The sequence below is a fragment of the Nycticebus coucang genome, chromosome 4 (assembly GCF_027406575.1).
Source record: "Nycticebus coucang isolate mNycCou1 chromosome 4, mNycCou1.pri, whole genome shotgun sequence".
Classification (NCBI taxonomy): domain Eukaryota; kingdom Metazoa; phylum Chordata; class Mammalia; order Primates; family Lorisidae; genus Nycticebus; species Nycticebus coucang.
In genome coordinates this window covers 108058037-108075903 of record NC_069783.1, presented here as the reverse complement: position 1 = coordinate 108075903, position 17867 = coordinate 108058037, and the positions used below count along the sequence as shown (strand labels likewise).

At 45.7% G+C, this 17867-nt stretch overlaps 1 protein-coding gene and 1 long non-coding RNA gene across 8 annotated transcripts in view; one reads left to right on the top strand and one right to left on the bottom strand.

Moving 5' to 3' along the window:
- The first annotated feature begins 14432 nt into the window (after positions 1-14432).
- The window catches only part of GLT1D1 (glycosyltransferase 1 domain containing 1), a 101697-nt gene continuing 98262 nt past the window's right edge, over positions 14433-17867 (top strand). For 6 of the 7 annotated variants that reach the window (XR_008379691.1, XM_053589560.1, XM_053589559.1 and 3 more), the window contains exon 1: positions 14433-14675. Coding sequence is in view for 4 of the 7 variants with exons in the window: in XM_053589559.1 (XP_053445534.1) it covers positions 14608-14675 (68 nt within the window). In the remaining 3 variants the exon portion in view is untranslated. The other variant, XM_053589561.1, reaches the window with a different exon arrangement.
- Positions 15048-16308, bottom strand: LOC128584566 (uncharacterized). The gene is made up of 3 exons (XR_008379692.1): positions 16174-16308; positions 15910-15996; positions 15048-15518 (listed from the first exon to the last, which is right to left on the bottom strand). It is a non-coding gene; the product is annotated as an uncharacterized LOC128584566 (long non-coding RNA).

The window sequence follows — 17867 nt, the reverse complement described above, 5'->3', positions numbered from 1 at the left end:
GATCCCCAAAGGGCAGAGTTGCTCCCTTGAGAATCTCTGGCCTAGAACCTTCAAGCTCCAGGGATTTTGCAGGAACAGCCCCCAAACTACCCACTGTCACACAGCTGGCATCTCATGGTTCTTCACCCTCCAACCCAAGTGTTGATTCATAAGAAGCATGTATTTGAGCAGACCTTCCTGGGTCTATCCCAATCCATCATTTTATCCTTTCTTCATATTAACTATTATGTGTTTTTATTCCTTTATCTTTCCAACTTGTACTTACTCCCCACTGTTGTAAGCTTTGTGGATGCAATGTTTTGTGTCTTATTCTTCATTATGTCCCTGCAACTAGGCCAGGGCTTGGGACATGGTGGAAAGTGTCCCAAAAGGGCCCGCAGTATGGGACTCAGCTCCAGTGATTTGATTAGTGTTAAGACCACTTCCTCTTCCTTCCTTTATCCTTACTGCAAGCTAAGAGGAGGATGGAGCTACTTCCTGGGAAGTGGGCTTGCCAGTAGGTCACCTGGTTAAGTAATCCTGCCTATAAGACTTGCAGTAGCATGCGTTAATTTTTTTTAATTTTTTAAAATGTCTGACAGTCTGATGCTTAGCATGGTGCTGACACATAGCAGGTGATAATAATTTGAGTAAGTGCCAGAATTGGGCCTTCTAAGGTATCTGTTGATGTTAATCATTTTCTCGTTGTCAGTTCAAACATTTGTTTGCTGAACCTCCCATACTAGATCAGCTCCCCCTTTTTTAATCTTTATTTTATTTATTTTTTGAGTCAGGGTCTCCATCACCTGAGCTGGAGGGCAGGGACATCATCATAACTCACTACAACCTCAAACACCTGGCCTCAAACAAGCCTCTTCCCACAGTAGCCACTAGCCACATGTGACTATAATTTGAACTTGAATTAGCTAAAATGGGCCAGGCAGATGGCTCATGCCTGTAATCCTAACACTTTGGGAAGCTGAGGTGGGAGGATCCCTTGAGATCAGGAGTTCAAGACCAGCCTGAGCAAGAGCAAGACCCTGTCTCTACTAAAAATACAAAAACTAGCCGGGTATTGTAATGAATGCCTGTAGTCCCAGCTAGTTGGGGGGCAAGGGGGAGGATGGAGGGGACTGAAGCAGGAAGATCACTGAAGCCCAGGAGTTTGACATTGCTGTGAGCTAGTCTGACCACTGCACTCCAGCCCAGGTGACAGAGGGAGACCCTGTCTCCCCCACCCCCGAAAAACAAAACTAGCTAAAATGAGATAAAATGGAAGACTTGGTTCCTCAGTTAAACTTGCCACACTCCAGGTGCTGCATAGCTACATGTGAGTAGTGGCTACCACATTGGACTGCACAGTGTAGACCACACGGTCCTGTAAGCTGACTCTACCATTTTGTTGGGGATGCTTGCTTGCCCTCGGCTCCTGAGCGTGATCATATGCATTTCTCCTCTGCAAGTAAAATAGATAAATAAGTGACCTGACTCATTCAGCAAGCGTCTATGGGATCAGTAGCATTGTCTTACAAAGTTTATTTTTGCAGGCAGGCTATTCACCCCAAGGGCCTGCTGGAAAAGAAGACCTCTCAGTGCAGACACACCTGTGGTAGAACCTAGAACTGGAAATGCACTATTCACTCCAAAACACAGGGTTCTGCCTTCTGCTTCATCCTGTCCCTGAGCCTCGCCCTGTGCAGAGCCCAAAGGAGATGCTATTCGAGGCAGTGAATTTAGAAGCCTTTAGGCCATTTCAGGGACTGCCTCATTTCTCTGGCTTTCTCCCTGACAAGTTCTACCTCTTGTTTCACATCTTCATTCAGTTGCTCACAGCTCTTTGCCAGACAGTTGCATCTCCTTCCAGTTTCCACTTCCTCAAAACTTTGGTTTAGAAGCTGCCATCATAGCCTCTCTGCGCCATCCACACATTACTCATTCAGCCAAGAAATAACGGTTGAACCCTGACCCCATGACAGCTCAGCCTCAGTACTCACAGCCAGTCCCTGTGCGTCTACGGATTCCCCAGTTCCCTAGGGAAGGACTCTGATAGAACTTACCCCTGTGATAGCCACGGGCCATGTCATAGTTCTTTTGGCTCTCCTTGAGTACAGAGTTTTCATAAATTATCTTTATTTCAGGGAGTTGCAACTTTTTTCATGGCTACAAATAATCTAGATATAAGCATAAAATGAAAGTGACATAAGGAAAAATATAGTCAGACAATGGGATAGAATCATGTCTTAATATTCTTAAGTCCAAACCCAACTTGCAGAATTAATTCGGCTCTCAGAATGACTTGGCTTTATTTTTGCAGAGGATGTGAGAGTATGGTCAGAAAGATGGGTTTTGAGTTGACTTTTTTTAAGCCCTGTTTTTATTTGACCCCTTTAAGTAGCAATGTAGGCTTCTTAGGGTACCATTGTGTTTTGAAAACCCACAAGACATCTGCAAAAGTCTGGCATTCACCAGTAGAAGGGGGGAGGTAGAAGAGAGTAAGTGAAAGAAAACGAACTTCTGCTTTCCTCCTATCGCAAGAAGTGCAAGATGTTAACAAATGCAAGATGTTAACATCCTATTTTAGCTGCCACTTTGATAATTCCTTATGAGTAACCGTAACCTATTTTGTAATCATAAAATAGATAATTGGTAGTTATAAGTGATTTTGTTTAGGCTAGGCTTTACAGAAAAGATCAATGAAGGTGAACAGAAAATAAGATCTACAGAAAAGCCCAGGTGATGAGATGGCAAGAAAAGTTAAAATAGAGACAATGCAAAAGCAGAACTCATCAATAGGAGGATATTTCATAAATTTTACGTTTTATGTGAATCTTGAACTTTTATATTAAATCTTTTTCATTTGGAAAAAAAGAACTGAAGCACATATATAAAATAACTCATTGTACAAAGTGAAATAAACCAGGCACAAAAATAAATACCACATGTTCTCATCTGTGGAAGCTAAAAAAGTTGATCTCATAGAAGTAGAAGGATATGCCAATAATTACCTTGATTTAATCACCACACATTATATGCATGATCAAAATACCACTCTGGACCCCATAATTATGTACAATTATATGTCAATTAAAAATAATAAAAGCTAAAAATCCCTCGGTGAATGATATGATAATAAGGGGTTTGAGGTCCACAGGGTGAAGGTGTGGATTATTCAATAAATTCTGTTGGAATAAATAACTCAATGTAGGAAACGGGTTTTACATTTTTTAGCAACATAAATTCCAGATGAATTAAAAAAAACCCAAATGTAAAACTATTGGGAGAAAATATTTACAAATGTAAAATCTTAGGGAAAGGAATGCCTTCTTCCTCTTTTTTTTTTTTTTCTTTAGAGACAGTCTCACTTTGTCGCCCTTGGTAGAGTGCTGTAGTGTCACAGCTTACAGCAACCTCCAACTCTTGGGCTTCGGCAGTTCTTTTGCCTCAGCCTCCCGAGTAGCTGGGATTACAGTTGCCGCCACAATGCCCAACTAGAAAGGAATGCCTTCTTAAGCCTAACACTAACAGCAGAAGCCATGAAGGAAAAAGTAACTTAATTTGACTACATAAAACTGAAAACTATGTATATAAAAATAATTATTTCGGTGAATAGCACAGAAACTGAAAAAAAATTGGAATGCATTAACACAAAGTTAGTATTCTTATTTTATGAAGAGTTCGTAAAAATCTTCTGAAAAAGGGCCGTGCCTGTGGCTCAGTCGGTAAGGCGCTGGCCCCATATACCCAGGGTGGCGGGTTCAAACCCTGCCGCAGCTGAACTGCAACCAAAAAATAGCTGGGCGTTGTGGTGAGCGCCTGTAGTCCCAGCTACACGGGAGGCTGAGGCAAGAGAATCGCCTAAGCCCAGGAGTTGGAGGTTGCTGTGAGCTGTGTGAGGCCACGGCACTCTACCGAGGGCCATAAAGTGAGACTCTGTCTCTACAAAAAAAAAAAAAATAATAATAATAATAATAATAAATCTTCTGAAAAAGTAAATATCCAATAAATAACAAGAGCAGCAAAGGGCTGGGTGCTTCAAAGGATCTTGTTCACCAGCCTTTCCCCTTCTGGTAGCTGCACCTGGATTTTCCTTAACCAGTGCTCCTTGTGGTGGTAGAGGTTGGGGGCCAGGTGGCTGGCTGCACTCTGGAGGCTGGAAGTGGGTACTTGACCTAAACCCAACCCATCAGCAGTATCCCATCTACTGAGCTGTAAAGTAGTTGGTTCAGAGATGGATATGTGATCCCCCTGGGTCAAGGCCAATCCCATACCTACCTCTGGAATAAGCAAGATGTGATTCTCCTTTCTGCTGAGCTTGGAGTTATTTAATATAAACATAGAAGCCTGGAGTTGTAGAGGCCACATGGTGAAATCAAAGAATTAAGCAATTAGAAAGGAGGTAAAGGTGAGAGAGACAGAGATCTTCTTTCAAAAAGAAAGTTTGTAGTTCTTGGTTCTGAAAGTAGCTTTCTTCTTAACATTTCAATTGTGAGCCCTAAAGCTCTTTTTTTGGTTAAGCAAATGTAACTTTCTGTCACCTGTCATTGAAAAAGTCCCAGCCAATATAAGCAATACATATGCATGTATACACATCTACAGAAAAGAAAGAAATCAATACAAATGCCTTCCATGAAGAAAAAGTCAAATTACACCAATAATTTAAAAATGCAAAAAGAGGTCTCTCTCCGCCTCTGCTCTTTCTCAAGAGGAACCCACTAACAATTCTCTTTGGAAGTGCTCTAAACTTTCTCTTTGTTCTTTCTAAATATCTCTTTGTTACCCTAATAAATAAATAAATAAGCAAGCAAGCAAAATGAGGGCATAGTGGCTCCTGCCTGTAATCCTAGCACTCTGGGAGGTCCAGGTGGGTAGATTGCTGAAGTTCAGGAGTTCCAAACCAAGCCTAAGCAAGAACAAGACCTCATCTCTACTAAGACCTCATTTTCTACTAAAAGTAGAAAAACTAGCCAGGTGTTGTGGTGCACCCTTGTAGTCCCAGCTATTATGGAAGCTGAAGCAAGAGGATCAAGATGGCTTGAGCCCAGGAGTTTGAGGTTGCTGTGAGCTATGACGCCAAGGCACTGTAGCCTGGAGCACAGAGTAAGACTCTGTCTCAAAAATAAATAAATTAAACAAACAAAAATGAAAAACAAGGGGGCATGATTTGTCCCTTGATCTAACTAATTCCCAGTGCTGGCAATGTTTTGAGAGATGGATGTACTCATCAATGGGAAGATAAATTGGTGAAACTTTTCTGGAGGGCAATTAGTCATGTTTATGAAAACCATATTGTGCAATTCCACCTTCGGAATAAGTAGGGCGCTGGCCCCATATGCCAGAGGTGGCGGGTTCAAACCCAGCCCTGGCCAAAAAATGCAAAAAAAAATACGTGCAGAGATTTAGCTATAAAATGTTCATTACAATATTGTTTAAAATATAAAAAAGATTTTAAAAAACCAAAAAGATTGGAAACAGTATAGATGTACAATAAGACAACAGTGATAAAATGAATCCCAGTGTGTACATACATAGGAATACTGTGCAGTCATTCAAATGGTATTACAGGCGTAAGGTCAGGAGGTTGGGAAGTATTCATGATCTATTGTATGAGTTTTCTATTGCTGTAACCAATTACTACAACTTCAGCAGCTCAAAACAACACCCGGTTAAGGGCTCACAGACTTCTGGAGGTCAGCAGTCTGGGCATTGACATGACGGGCTTCTCTGATTAGGGACTGGAAAAGCTGAAATCAAGGAGTCTGCCAGCATTCCTAATCCCAGTGTCACCTTCATTTCCAAGCCCACAGTAGAGAGTCTCTCTCTGACATCATCAAAACCCTCTCACCCTCTGAATCTTTCCAATATCCAGAAATGCTCAGCCCCTTTATAGGGACTGATTGTTAGGGGAAGACTTATTCTGCATAATCTTCCTATTTTAATGTCAACCAATTGAAGGATTCAGACCACAAATTCTGCAAATTCTCTTTCCAGTAGCCCCTGGTTGGGTGCTAGATTGAACCAGGAGGAGATGCTTGTGTGTCCAGGGGAGTGGGCACTCTGGAGGCATGTCAGAATTTTGTCTATCACAATTAGGAAGTTCAAAAGAGCATAGTACATAAAAAGAGGTATAAAGTGTTTCTTTTGGAGGGGTAGGAAACGTGACAAACATAAACCAAAACAGAACAAAAATCAACAATAAAAATACTATGTCCCTGTAAGCCAAACCAAAGAAGCATAGCAAAGTGTTATAATGCCTGCTGTTGCCTTGGGGAAGTGGTAGACCTTTCTGCCTCACTCCTCTGTCTGTTAAATGGTGAGAACAACAGTTCCTGCAGTTTAGGATTGGGGAAGATTAACTGAGAGACACCATACAGTGCTTAGAACAATGCTAGGGTCATGGTGCATGTCCAGTAATTAGGGCTATTACTGCAGTTATATTTATATATAAAGTTTGGAAAAACTTAAACCAAAATACGATGGAAACTCTGTAAGTTGACCACCCAATGGACTGCAACAGACTGGTTAACACAGAGGTTGTCAACATAAGGAACTAGGACTAGGGTTTAGTGCTTGGGGTACATGTCCAATCTATAAAAATTAGGTCAACTTAGGGAGGTGGTCAATGTAGGGTGGTGGTGATAATGGAGGTTCTATTGTATTAATATGGGTTATCTGGCTGGGCGAGGTGGCTCAGGCCTATAATCCTAGCACTCAGGGAGGCTGAGGTGGGAGGATCACTTGAGACCAGGAGTTTGAGGTTGCTATGAGCTAGGCTGATAACACGGCACTCTAGCCTGGGCAATATAGTGAGACTGTCTCAAAAAAAAAATATATATATATATGTACATATATATATTAATATTTCTTATCTCAGGGTGGTGGGCCTTTGTGCGATTTTTTTATACAAGTCTTGTTTTGCTTATCTGAATTTGTTAAACATATTTCACTTATTTAATAAAAATGAATTAAAATTAAAAAAAAAATAAACATGGGCCTCTGAAAACAACAGTTGTCACTGGAAGCGGTTCAAAGGGAGTCTCATTTTTCCCTTCAGCAAATCTCTGATATGCATTGAGGTACCTTGAGCCCCCGGTGCAGACGGCATCTCTCGAGTCATCAGCAATACAAATCCTTCCAGCCACGCTCACTGTCTCCTTTGACAGTGAGGAGCATCTTTGTGCTGAAAAGTGAAGGATCCAGGTCTGCTGGGTCATCAGAACAGTGGTGAGAGTCAAAGCCCTGATTTCTTGCCAAAAGCTAAAGGGAAGAATCACGTTATTTCTGGTTGGCTGACTTCGTCATGTCCATTAAAGCAGCACTAGCAGGAAGTAAATAGGTTCAGACCAACAGATTTTTTTTTGTGTTTGGTCACTTTCAAGTGCTGTTCATAAATGTCAGGAAAAGGAAACCTAACCAGGACACACAAACCACAATTTCATATGCATCTTTTTTAAAAAAAAAAAGAGGATCTCTCTCTCCCCTCCCTCTCTCTCTCTCCGTCTCTCTCTCTTTTTCCCATTCTTTCTCCTACCCAACTCTGTCTCCTGTCTCCATCTACGTTTCTTTCTTTCTCTCACACAGCGTTCATAGGTTGCAGCACTATGGAAAGAAAGAATAATACACAGACTAAAATCTCAGATACAAAGAAGTAGAGTGCTTCTCTTATTAATACCATAAAGGCAACCAAAAAAAAAAAAAAAAGAAGAAAGAAAGAAAAGATATCATGTTGATTTTTATAGCAGAACCATCTCCAAAGTCAGTATGCCCACAGTGCTTTCCCTTGAAAATGGTATCATTTGTATACAGAGAAGATAATAAAGTTTCATTTTCCCTGGTGCTAGGAACTAGAAAAATGGTCTGAGCAAAAGACACTATGATCAAAGGAGAAAGCAGATTTTGCTTTACATTTATTTTAAGACCCCAAAGTTAGAAGCACTTGGAGAAATCTTGTAAGAGATGCCTGCTACTTCATCTGTCCTATCACTGTCCTCCTCCGTAATTATTTCTACATGATTCCATAATAACACATTTGCCTCTGTACCCTTTTATGTCACTTACTTGGGAGAATCATGAAAGACTTCATCAAAATGAACTAACTATGATATCATTTATTGTTTTTTCTTCTCATTTCACAAATGGGTAAACTGAAACCATGAATGGATAGAGTAATGGGTCCCAAAAAGCACATCAGAATTTTGTACCTTATGGAGCAGGTATATTCCAGAAAAAGCAGATATAGGTGAATGTCAGCCTAACAAATCCTCTTGTAGTACTGACTTACACTAAAAAAAATACAAAAAAAAAATTTGTATATTTTTTTCAGGGATACATCCTCATAGGAATAAAATCTCACAGGATGGTGCACATTTACTGATTGATTTAATTCCACATTTGACTGTGGTTACTCCACATGATGTCCCAGCAGACAGAGGTGGTAGGTGTGAAGGGACATAGGTGGTTGGTATGACCTGTTTGACAGGAAGGACTTTGAGATTAGTGGTGATACCCTGTGATGTAGAACCGGGTCAGGACCAAGTGCCATGGGAAGGGGGGTGATTGAAGGCCTTCACAAACATAGTCTTCTTTGAAATGGGGCTTTGTGATGAGCTTCATGGTGGCCCTGAGGAAGATAGGCCACGTCCTAACCCCAGGAACTTGTAAATGATGTCCTTTGTCCATGTCTGCTGCTATGACAAAATTCCACAGACTGGGTAATTTACAAACAGTAGAGCTTTATTGCTCACACTTCTAGAGGCTGGTAGGTTCAAGATCAAATCGCCGGCTGATCTAGTATCTGCTGAGAGCTACTCTCTGCTTCTGTATCATGAGGGTGGTTGAAATCAGCAGTGGGAACAAAACCTAATGGCCCTTCGGGATGGAAGGGGTGTAAGGAGACTTGCTGCTGAGTCTTCTGGAGGTTGTGAATGCTGTGTCCTCACATGCAGGAGAGACAGAAAAGGGAAACTCACCCCCAAAGCCTTTTTTTTTTCTTCAGACATAGTCAGTCTCACTCTGTTGCCTAAGCCAGAGTGCTGTGGTGTCAGCCTAGCTCACAGCAACCTCAAACTCCCGGGCTCAAGAGATCCTCCTGTCTCAGCCTCTTGAGTAGCTGGGACTACAGGTGCCTACCATCATGCCCAGATTATTTTTCTGTTTTTAGTAAAGATGGGGGTCTCACTCTTGCTCAGGCTAGTCTAGAACTCCTGAGCTGAAGGGATCCTCCTGTCTTGGCCTCCCAGAGTGCCAGGATGATAGCCATGAGCCACAGTATCCAGCCCCTCAAAGCCTTTTATAAGTAAGAAATAAAGCTATACCCCACCCCCACCCCAGTGAACTGAACAATGGACACCCCCTCTTGGCCAGAGGGATCCCAGAGAAATCTTAAAACTGAGTTCTTGGGGCAGGAGGTCAGACGTGTCTCCTACACCCACTCCCTCCCTAATGACCACTAGGTTTTTTCCCACTGCTGATTTCAACCACCCTCATGATACTCTTCCCTTTTGTGCTTTGGAGACAACGGCAACTGTCCCTTCTTCCCTTCTGGTAAGTGACCACCAACCACAGAGTGCTTGTGGTCTACTAAAGTTACACACAGAGGACCCGTGTGTCCTCTGCTTTATCTTTTGACATCAGAGGCTAAAAACTCCCGCCTAGGATAATGCTAACACCATCACTTTTGAACATGGACCCTGTGAGGAAGCATGAAGCTCAACTGTACACATGCACTTTTTTCATTTCACAAATATTTGCAATTCCTCCAACAGCTTGTTAAATATGTATATTCACCACCCCCTCAGCAAACATTTCTGTTCTCTTTACCTCACCCTCAAAGTGCCTATTTCCAGCTTCTGGTTGGAGGCTTCTGCAGGCTACCACCCTTTATGAAGAATAAATCTCTCCAAATTTATGAACCTCATCATTCTTCAGGTGACATAAGCCACTCATGAGGATGGAGCACTTGTGGACTAATCACCTCCTAAAGGCCTCCCCTGTTGATGCTGTTGTATCAGAGAGTCACTTTCAACATGAATTTTGGTTTTTGAGACATTGTCTCAAGCTGTCACACTGGGTAGAGTGCCATGGTGTCATAGCTCACAGTAACCTCCAACTCAGGCTCAAACGATCCTCTTATCTCAGTTTTTCCATTTTTAGTAGAGACAAGGGTCTTGCTTTTGCTCAGGCTGGTCTCAAACTTGTGAGCTCAATCAATCCACCTGCCTTGGCTTCTCAAAGTACTAGGATTACAGGCGTGAGCCTCAACATGGATTTCGGAGAAGACACAAACATTCAAACCATGGCAGTGATATTATGTGGAAAGGATTTTTCTTACGTCCTTTTTTTTTTTTTTTGCTGTAATTAAGAATGGGGTTTTGAGATGGAAAGATCATTCTAGATTATTCAGTGTGCTTTCTATCCAAAGACAAGTGCCTTCCTAAGAAGTTTGCAAAGAGAGATTTGACAGGAAGCAGAGAAGGCAGCCAAATGGCCTCTGAGACAGAGATTGGAGTGATGTGGCCACAGGTCAAGGGACAGCCACCTCAGGCTGAAAGAAGCAGCTCACTGACTCCCCCTAACGTCTCCAGAGGGAGTGCCGCTGACACTGTGATCTCAGACTTCTTCTGTCCTCCAAAACTGAGAAAAGCCACCCAGGCTATGGGTAATTCGTTACTGCAGCTTGGGCAAAGGAAAGGCCAGCCCAGAGGGCAGAGGATCATAACCAGAAGTAGACAAATGGTCACATTTTGGAAAACAAAAAAGAATTCGGCACATCCAATATTTCTCAACCACGAGGGCAAGAGATACTGTGATGGTGAATACCATGTCTCACTTTGACTGGGCCATGGGGTGCTCAGATTAAATACAAAGGGTGCTCCCCCAAAATGTATACACATTTCAAGAAAGGAAAAAACAGTATTAAAATTGTAAGACTCAAGTCACTTTTGACTTCTGCAATTACTAGAAGTGCTTAACGTGGCTTGTATTCATCTTTTTTTGTCAGTATATATTGACTATTACAATTTTAATATCTTTTTTTTTCCTTTCTTAAAACGTGTAGACAGTTTTTGGCACCCTCTGTATTATTTCTACCCTGTTTCCCCGAAAATAAGACAGTGTCTTATTTTAAGGTGTGCTCCCAAAGATGCGCTAGGTCTTATTTTCAGGGGACGTCTTATCTTTCCTGTGAGTAGGTCTTATTTTCGGAAAGTGGGGTAGGTGTATCTGTGAGGATGTTTCCCAGGGAGATTAGCATTAGAATGGGAGGACCCAGAAAAGCAGGTTGCTCTCTCACCCTTGGGTGGGTCACCACCACTCCTTTGAGAGCCTGGGTAGAACAAAAAAAAGTGGAGGAGGAATTCACTGCCTTTTTCCTCCCTGCCTCACTGCTGAAGGGGGGACACCTCATTTCCTGTTTCCAGCCCTCACACCAGGACTTACACCTCCAGCTCCTTTGCTTCCCAGACCTTCGCAAGTGAACTGAATTACACCCTCAGGTTCTCCAGCTCACATGAGCCGATTCCTCATATTAAATCTCCACTTTTGCACATAAATCTACTGGTGCTTTCTCTCTGGAGCTCTGACTAATGCAGGTATCTCTTGGCATTTGGGGAGGAACCGTTTTTCTTCAGGCAGGGCTGTTCAGTACGTCACGAGGTGTTAAACCTTCCTAGTCTTGGATGTGAAATATTGAAGGTCTGCCTTGATTATTCTGACAACAAATTTCCTTCCACACCCCCAAATTTCAAGAGTCTCCTGGAGAGCAGTGGTGCCCATGGTTCAATGCTTGTGAATTGCAGAGGGACTAGAAAATCCCAGAGGCAGATCTTTGTTATTTGAAAGGATTCAAAAATCAGAGCTATTAAGGTTCTCTCTAGTTCCTGAATTCTGAGGCTTCTTCTTCTTCTTCCTCTGTTCCTTTCTTTCTTCCTTTCCTTTTTATTTCTTTTCTATCATCCGGAATGAGCGCTGAATTTTACTGAATGTTCTTATTGTACTTATTGAGAAGGTCACTTGATTTTCCTCCTTTAATCTATTAATTTATACTGCAGAGATGACTTACTTCAAACCCACTCTCCCATTTTTCTTTAGGAACCATGGTTTTATTCACAGTAGCAATGTGCACAGCTAATAAACAGATTGTATTTCTCAGCTTCATTGGATGTAACCAGTAGTAGTCACGTAGCACATAAGACAAAGCACAGGGTTGTGTGAATTTCCAGGAAAGCCCCTTAAAATGAAAAGCACCATTTCAAGTGCACCATTTTTACCTTTCCTTCCTGCTGCCTGGAATGTGAATGTGACGTGTGGGGCTGCAGCAGCCATACTGCAACATTGAGGTCATCTTGACACTAGACGCCAAACACAAATGTCCTGTAGTGGACAGAGGGAAGTCTGGGTTCCTGATGATCATAAGGCCACTATACATGAGCTTGGGGTATCTCCTCCTGAACTTATTTTACAGAAGAAAAATAAACTTCAGTGTATTCTAAAAACAGAAACACAGGGGTCATAAAGGAATTGAAGTGAGCCTTCTACTAATGCGAGTGAAATGGCCAGTTCTGGTCCCATCTGGCAGCTGCTGCTTAAGCTCCCATCACCTATAGGAATGGTGGCTTCACACTATTAGATGGCTCATTTTTCAACAGATACCAGAAATTCCAATTTCTGTACCCAATTTTTAAATGATGGCTCAACTTTTTAAAAACACTGTGTAGTCTGACCACAATACATCTATGATAATATTGAGCCTGCAGGGGCTGCTGGTTCACTGACTTTGCTTACCACCACTCACTAGACCAGGCTAAAGTTTCTTTTGTGAAATCAGTGATGCGTCTTTGTTCACATTTAACCTTTAATATTGCATAAGTGGAACAGGGGAAGATGATGTGAAAGGGCCCCGACTCTATTTCTATACTCCACTCTAAAAATGGCTTTTCATTTCCTCTTCCCCATGTGTATCGAGCCATCAGGAGTATGTAATAGGCTTGAAACCCTTTTTCTAGAATTGCCTCCAAAAGGGTTTGTGGCAGCTCTGTCCAACTTGCCCCTTTTCCTGTTGGCCTATGAAATTCTGCTTAAAAGTATTTTAAGCTGTTCAGCAGAATTTTTTTTTTTTTTTTTTTGAGAGTGACTTACTCTGTTGCCCAGGCTAGAGTGCCATGGTCTCAGCATAGTTCACTTCAACCTCAAATTCCTGGGCTCAAGTGATCCTCCTGCCTCAGCCTCCTGAGGAACTTATACTACAAGCACATGCTGCCACATTTGGCTAATTTTTCTGTTCTTCAGGCTTGTCTCCAACTCCTGAGCTCAAGTGATCCTCTGGCCTTCGGCTCCCAGAGTGCTAAGATCACAGGGGAGAGCCACCAGGCCCAGCCTGATCAGCAGAATGTTAATATTTTCAGATTGCTTTTGTCCTTAAGCCATAATGAGACTTTAGGGCATTTTAGGGTAAGAGGAACTCAAGCTCAAAATATCGTGCACCTAAGTCAGCGTTCCATATCCTTCAATGTGAATGCCTCTCGTAAACATTTAGCTGGGTGAGTGTTTTGAATCCACACCCAGGGCAGTTTGCCTTAAGCCTCCTTCAGTTTCCTACTTTTCTCACCGTTTTGGGAGCTCCAGCTCGCTATGCCCAGCTGAGTAGGCCGAGCAGCCCCTGCACCGGATGGACCCAGGTTCCAGGGTCAAAGCTCCGCCTCGCCGCACAGGTGTGATTCTCACGTGGGTTTCCACTGTCTGCAGACCCAGTCCCTCCACTCTCCTGCTCTGGCTAGTTTTAGGGTTACCTGGATTAGAAGAATTCCGAACTGACAGGGCCACTTCCTCTGGAATATGCCTAGAGAGGAATCTAGGGCTTCGTCACCCCCTTCCCCCTCATTCCCTCTTCCCCTGAGCGCACTGGTGGTGCTCAGATCCCTTCTCAGCACCTCGAGGTAGTGGACCCCAGGGCTCGGATCGGCCGGTCCCCGTGGGCACAGACCTGCAGCTACCACGGTGCTCCGAGAAACCCACTCGCGGATTTCATCATGGTCTCCGTAGGAAGCGACACGCAGCCATCCCAGATCCTGGTCCCGGTGGGAGTGGGCCCTCGGCACCCGCCACCTAAGCTCCAGAGGCCCCGCGCGCCTCCACCCTGCCGCGCGGGCCCCTCTCCTCTGCTTCCCCCGGGACCCTCCCAGTCCAGGCCCTCTCCCCGCCCCACCTACCCCTCTCCCCTCCTCGGGACCCTCCCAGTCCAGGCCCTCTCCCCGCCCCACCTACCCCTCTCCCCTCCTCGGGACCCTCCCAGTCCAGGCCCTCTCCCCGCCCCACCTACCCCTCTCCCCTCCTCGGGACCCTCCCAGTCCCGGCCCTCTCCCCGCCCCACCTACCCCTCTCCCCTCCTCGGGACCCTCCCAGTCCAGGCCCTCTCCCTGCCCCACCTACCCCTCTCTCCCCCCCCCGCCCTCCCCTGCCCCAGGGCCCCATCCTTCCCCCACCGCCGCCCGAACCTGAGAGCGGGACCCGGCCCAGGGATCGGCGGCGGGCGCTACAGACCTAGCGCCATCACCCGCCGCCCGGGCGCCCGCGTCTGCGCCTTCCCCGGGGCCTAGTCAGCGGCGGCGGAGCGGTCGATGGCCCGGCGGCGGCGGCATGCGGATCCTGTTCCTGGCGGTGCTGCGGCCGCACACCGGCAATGCGGTCACTGCCGAGCGCGTCCGGTAGGTGCAGGCACGCGGGGACTCAGGGCCTGGGGCCGCTGGCTAGCTAGGAACCTAACGCGCCGGGGCCTCCCGGCCGATTGCCCAAACGGCTGTGCCACAGCGCGAGGGGCGCGGGGCGCGCGGGGAAGACAGCGGGTCTCCGCTCGTGGAGGGTGGGTCGGATCCCAGCAAACCCCCATGCCGCGGGCCTCGTCTGTGCTCCCTGTGCGCGCGAGCGATTGGGGAATTCAGAAAGCGAACAGGGCGCCGGCGGCCAGCGGGTCGTGCTGCGCAAGGATGCTCTGGGAAAGGAAAGGCCTCCTGTCCAGGCGGGATTCGAGCAGAATCGAGACGCGAAGGACGCCTTGGGGCGCGGTGAGCGGGATGGGTTTCCTGGGAGAGGCGCAGCAGGTGCAAACTCGCCCTGACTCTCTGCTTTATAAACGTGCCCTGGGTCCTGCTGGCCGTAGGAGCCTCCTCCCCCGCACATCCTTCCTCTCCCCAGTCCTGTCTGCTCGTCTTAACAACTGATGTCTTTCTGCAGTTACCTTGCTTTATTGGTTTGCTTGCTTTCGGTCGCTGGAAAGTAAAGAGGATGTGGAGGGGCTGGTCCATTATCCGCCCCCCACCCAACCAACTCCCCTCCGCTGCTCAGTCTGTAGTAGCTGGATAAACGCGTTAGGTGAGGTCCACGTGGGAGCCGGGATTAGAGGATCCGTGCGGCAGATAAGCTCCATCCCGCCTCCCCCAACAAGCTGACTCGCTTCATGACGTTTATGACATTTCCCATTTACTTTCTCTGGTCATTAAGGCTCCACCAACTCTGTAAGGTCCCTTTGGTCTAAAACTGTTCCAGTTATCCTAAAGATTGTGAGAATGACCAAGATAGGATACATGAGTTTTCTGAAGTTACCGGAGAATTTACAGTCAGGGTTTCATGGGGTGGGTTTATCTTGAATCCAGTGGACATTCCCTTCACTCAGAGGGCCTGGCAGTGAGGATGCCCACTGCAGTGAGGGAGAGAGGGGTGAAGGGGGCGATTTCCTGGGGGTGATGGGTGCTCAGAAAATGTAGCTGGATAAAGTGAGTGGGAGGGCCTGAGACCGCAAGGAACGGCCTCCCAGCTGCTTCTGCTTTAACAACAAACATTCTTTTCTCCTCTGCCCGTGCAGCCCATGCATACTTTCCTTATTAGCCAGCACACAGCTTTTCCTCCTTAAAATTAATCTTTACCCCAGGTGTTAAGATTTACCTTAATTAGGGTAGCGCCTGTGACTCCATGGGTAGGGCGCCGGCCCCATATACCGAGGGTGGCGGGTTCAGGCCCGGGTTGGCCAAACTGCACCGAAAAAAATAGCCGGGCGTTGTGGCGGGCGCCTGTAGTCCCAGCTGCTCAGGAGGCTGAGGCAGGAGAATCGCCTAAGCCAGGAGTTGGAGGTTGCTGGGAGCTGTGTGAGGCCAGGGCACTCTACCGAGGGCAACGAAGTGACTCTGTCTCTGAAAAAAAAAGATTTACCTTAATTAGATACTGTATAAGTAAAGCTGTTTCCACAGTGCAGTGCTGGCTGCAGTCCTTCCCGTCTTTCTTTCTTTGTCTCTCCTGTGTCTTATTTCTTCATCCTCCACCGTTCCCCCTCTGGTTGGTTCTCCTTGGTGCTGGGTCTGGAAAGACGCTGCAGTGGGTGTGGCCAGGGCTGCTTTAGACACTGGAGTGGTGAAGAAGAGACGGTATGCTGGGGCCAAAAAGGAGGCAGACGCTGGGCCGAGACTGTCTCATGAAGGGGTAATAGAGCCCAGATCCTGAGGCAGGAGCAAGCTTGACAGGCTGGAGAAACAGGAAAAAGGTGTAGAGTGAATCTGGGGCGAGTGCTAGGAATTGAGGTCAGGGAGACAGCGAGAGGAAGGCCAGATCTGGCTGACTGGTGTGCAAGTTGTGGAGAGAGCACTGTGTACCTAGGAAGTAGGTACCTGTTATTTAATATTTGGCTTCCAACTCAAGCTATAAACTCTCATCTGCCAAAGCCCCACACTCCTACCCACCCCAAAGGAAACTCCATTGCTTTTGCCCCAATTCAAAAGTAAACTAGGAAAATAACTGTGTTAACTGCTGTCCTCGGATTTATTCATTCCTTTATCCTTCACCTAGCGGTTGTTGTGCACCACTGCTGTCACGGGGCCTGCTGGGCCTCCAGGACGTGGAGGGTAACCAGGCAGGCCTGGTCCCCAGGGAAGGCTGAGTACAGGTCATTGGTTATTTTGTCTTGTTTTCCTGGCTGTGCACAGAGCATTGTACAATTTGCTATTTGTGCTTTGGTATGTCATCCCTTACCTCAAGAAGGACTGCTGAGAGAGGAAACACCAGAAGTTGCTCAAGACATTTGTCTTGTGAAAGCTTAGCTTCCTTGAGGAAATGATGCTGGGGTCCCAGGAGGGAGGGGAGGGAGGTTCCCATGGCAACAGAGACTCAAGTGAGCCAGTTAGCAAGGAGCAGTGAGAACTGGGGCATCCCCTCCAGGATTCTCTGCACAAGACACTGGTAACCCTCATGTGGCCCTGGGCAGTGACTAAGCCTGTAGTCCCATCAGCTTAGAAGAACGGGATGAGTCAAGAAGAGGTGGGCTCTGCCGACGGGTTTGGAAAAATGCTTAGTTGCCAGTTGGTGCTAAGCTCAAGAAGAGAAAAGAATTTCTCTAGGCCAAGATTGGAATATAAAAGTATAAGTTTATTTTATATTAGAGAAAGAGAAAAGAGTAAGGGAAAGAGAGAGAGAAAGCAGAGAGTGAGAAAAGAGGAGATGGGGGGAAGAGAAAAGGATCAGGAGAGAATGGGGTGGCCTCTCAAAGAAATAGAGACCTCAGCCCTGAGGTCCAGTGGGGAGCTGAATTTAAGGGAAGAGGGGAGATGTAATTGCAGCCAAATTCACAAGTTCCTGTGGCTATGAATGGCCTGTCCATTTGTCCTCTGGCAAGCTTGCAGACTGTTACATTCTTGGTGTTTTCTAGTTCTGAAGCCTGACTGTTCATCTATCACGGACACTCAGGAATCACTGAGGCTTAAAGGAACAAATTCTAAATGACCAGGGAGCTAGAGAAATGTAAAAAGAATTCACATTTCCTTTTGGTCTGTTGGGTTTCTCAGTGGACTGAGATCCACAGGGTGTGGGGTGGACGGATGGCAAGAGAAAGAAAACCGGCAGAGAGATTTTATGCC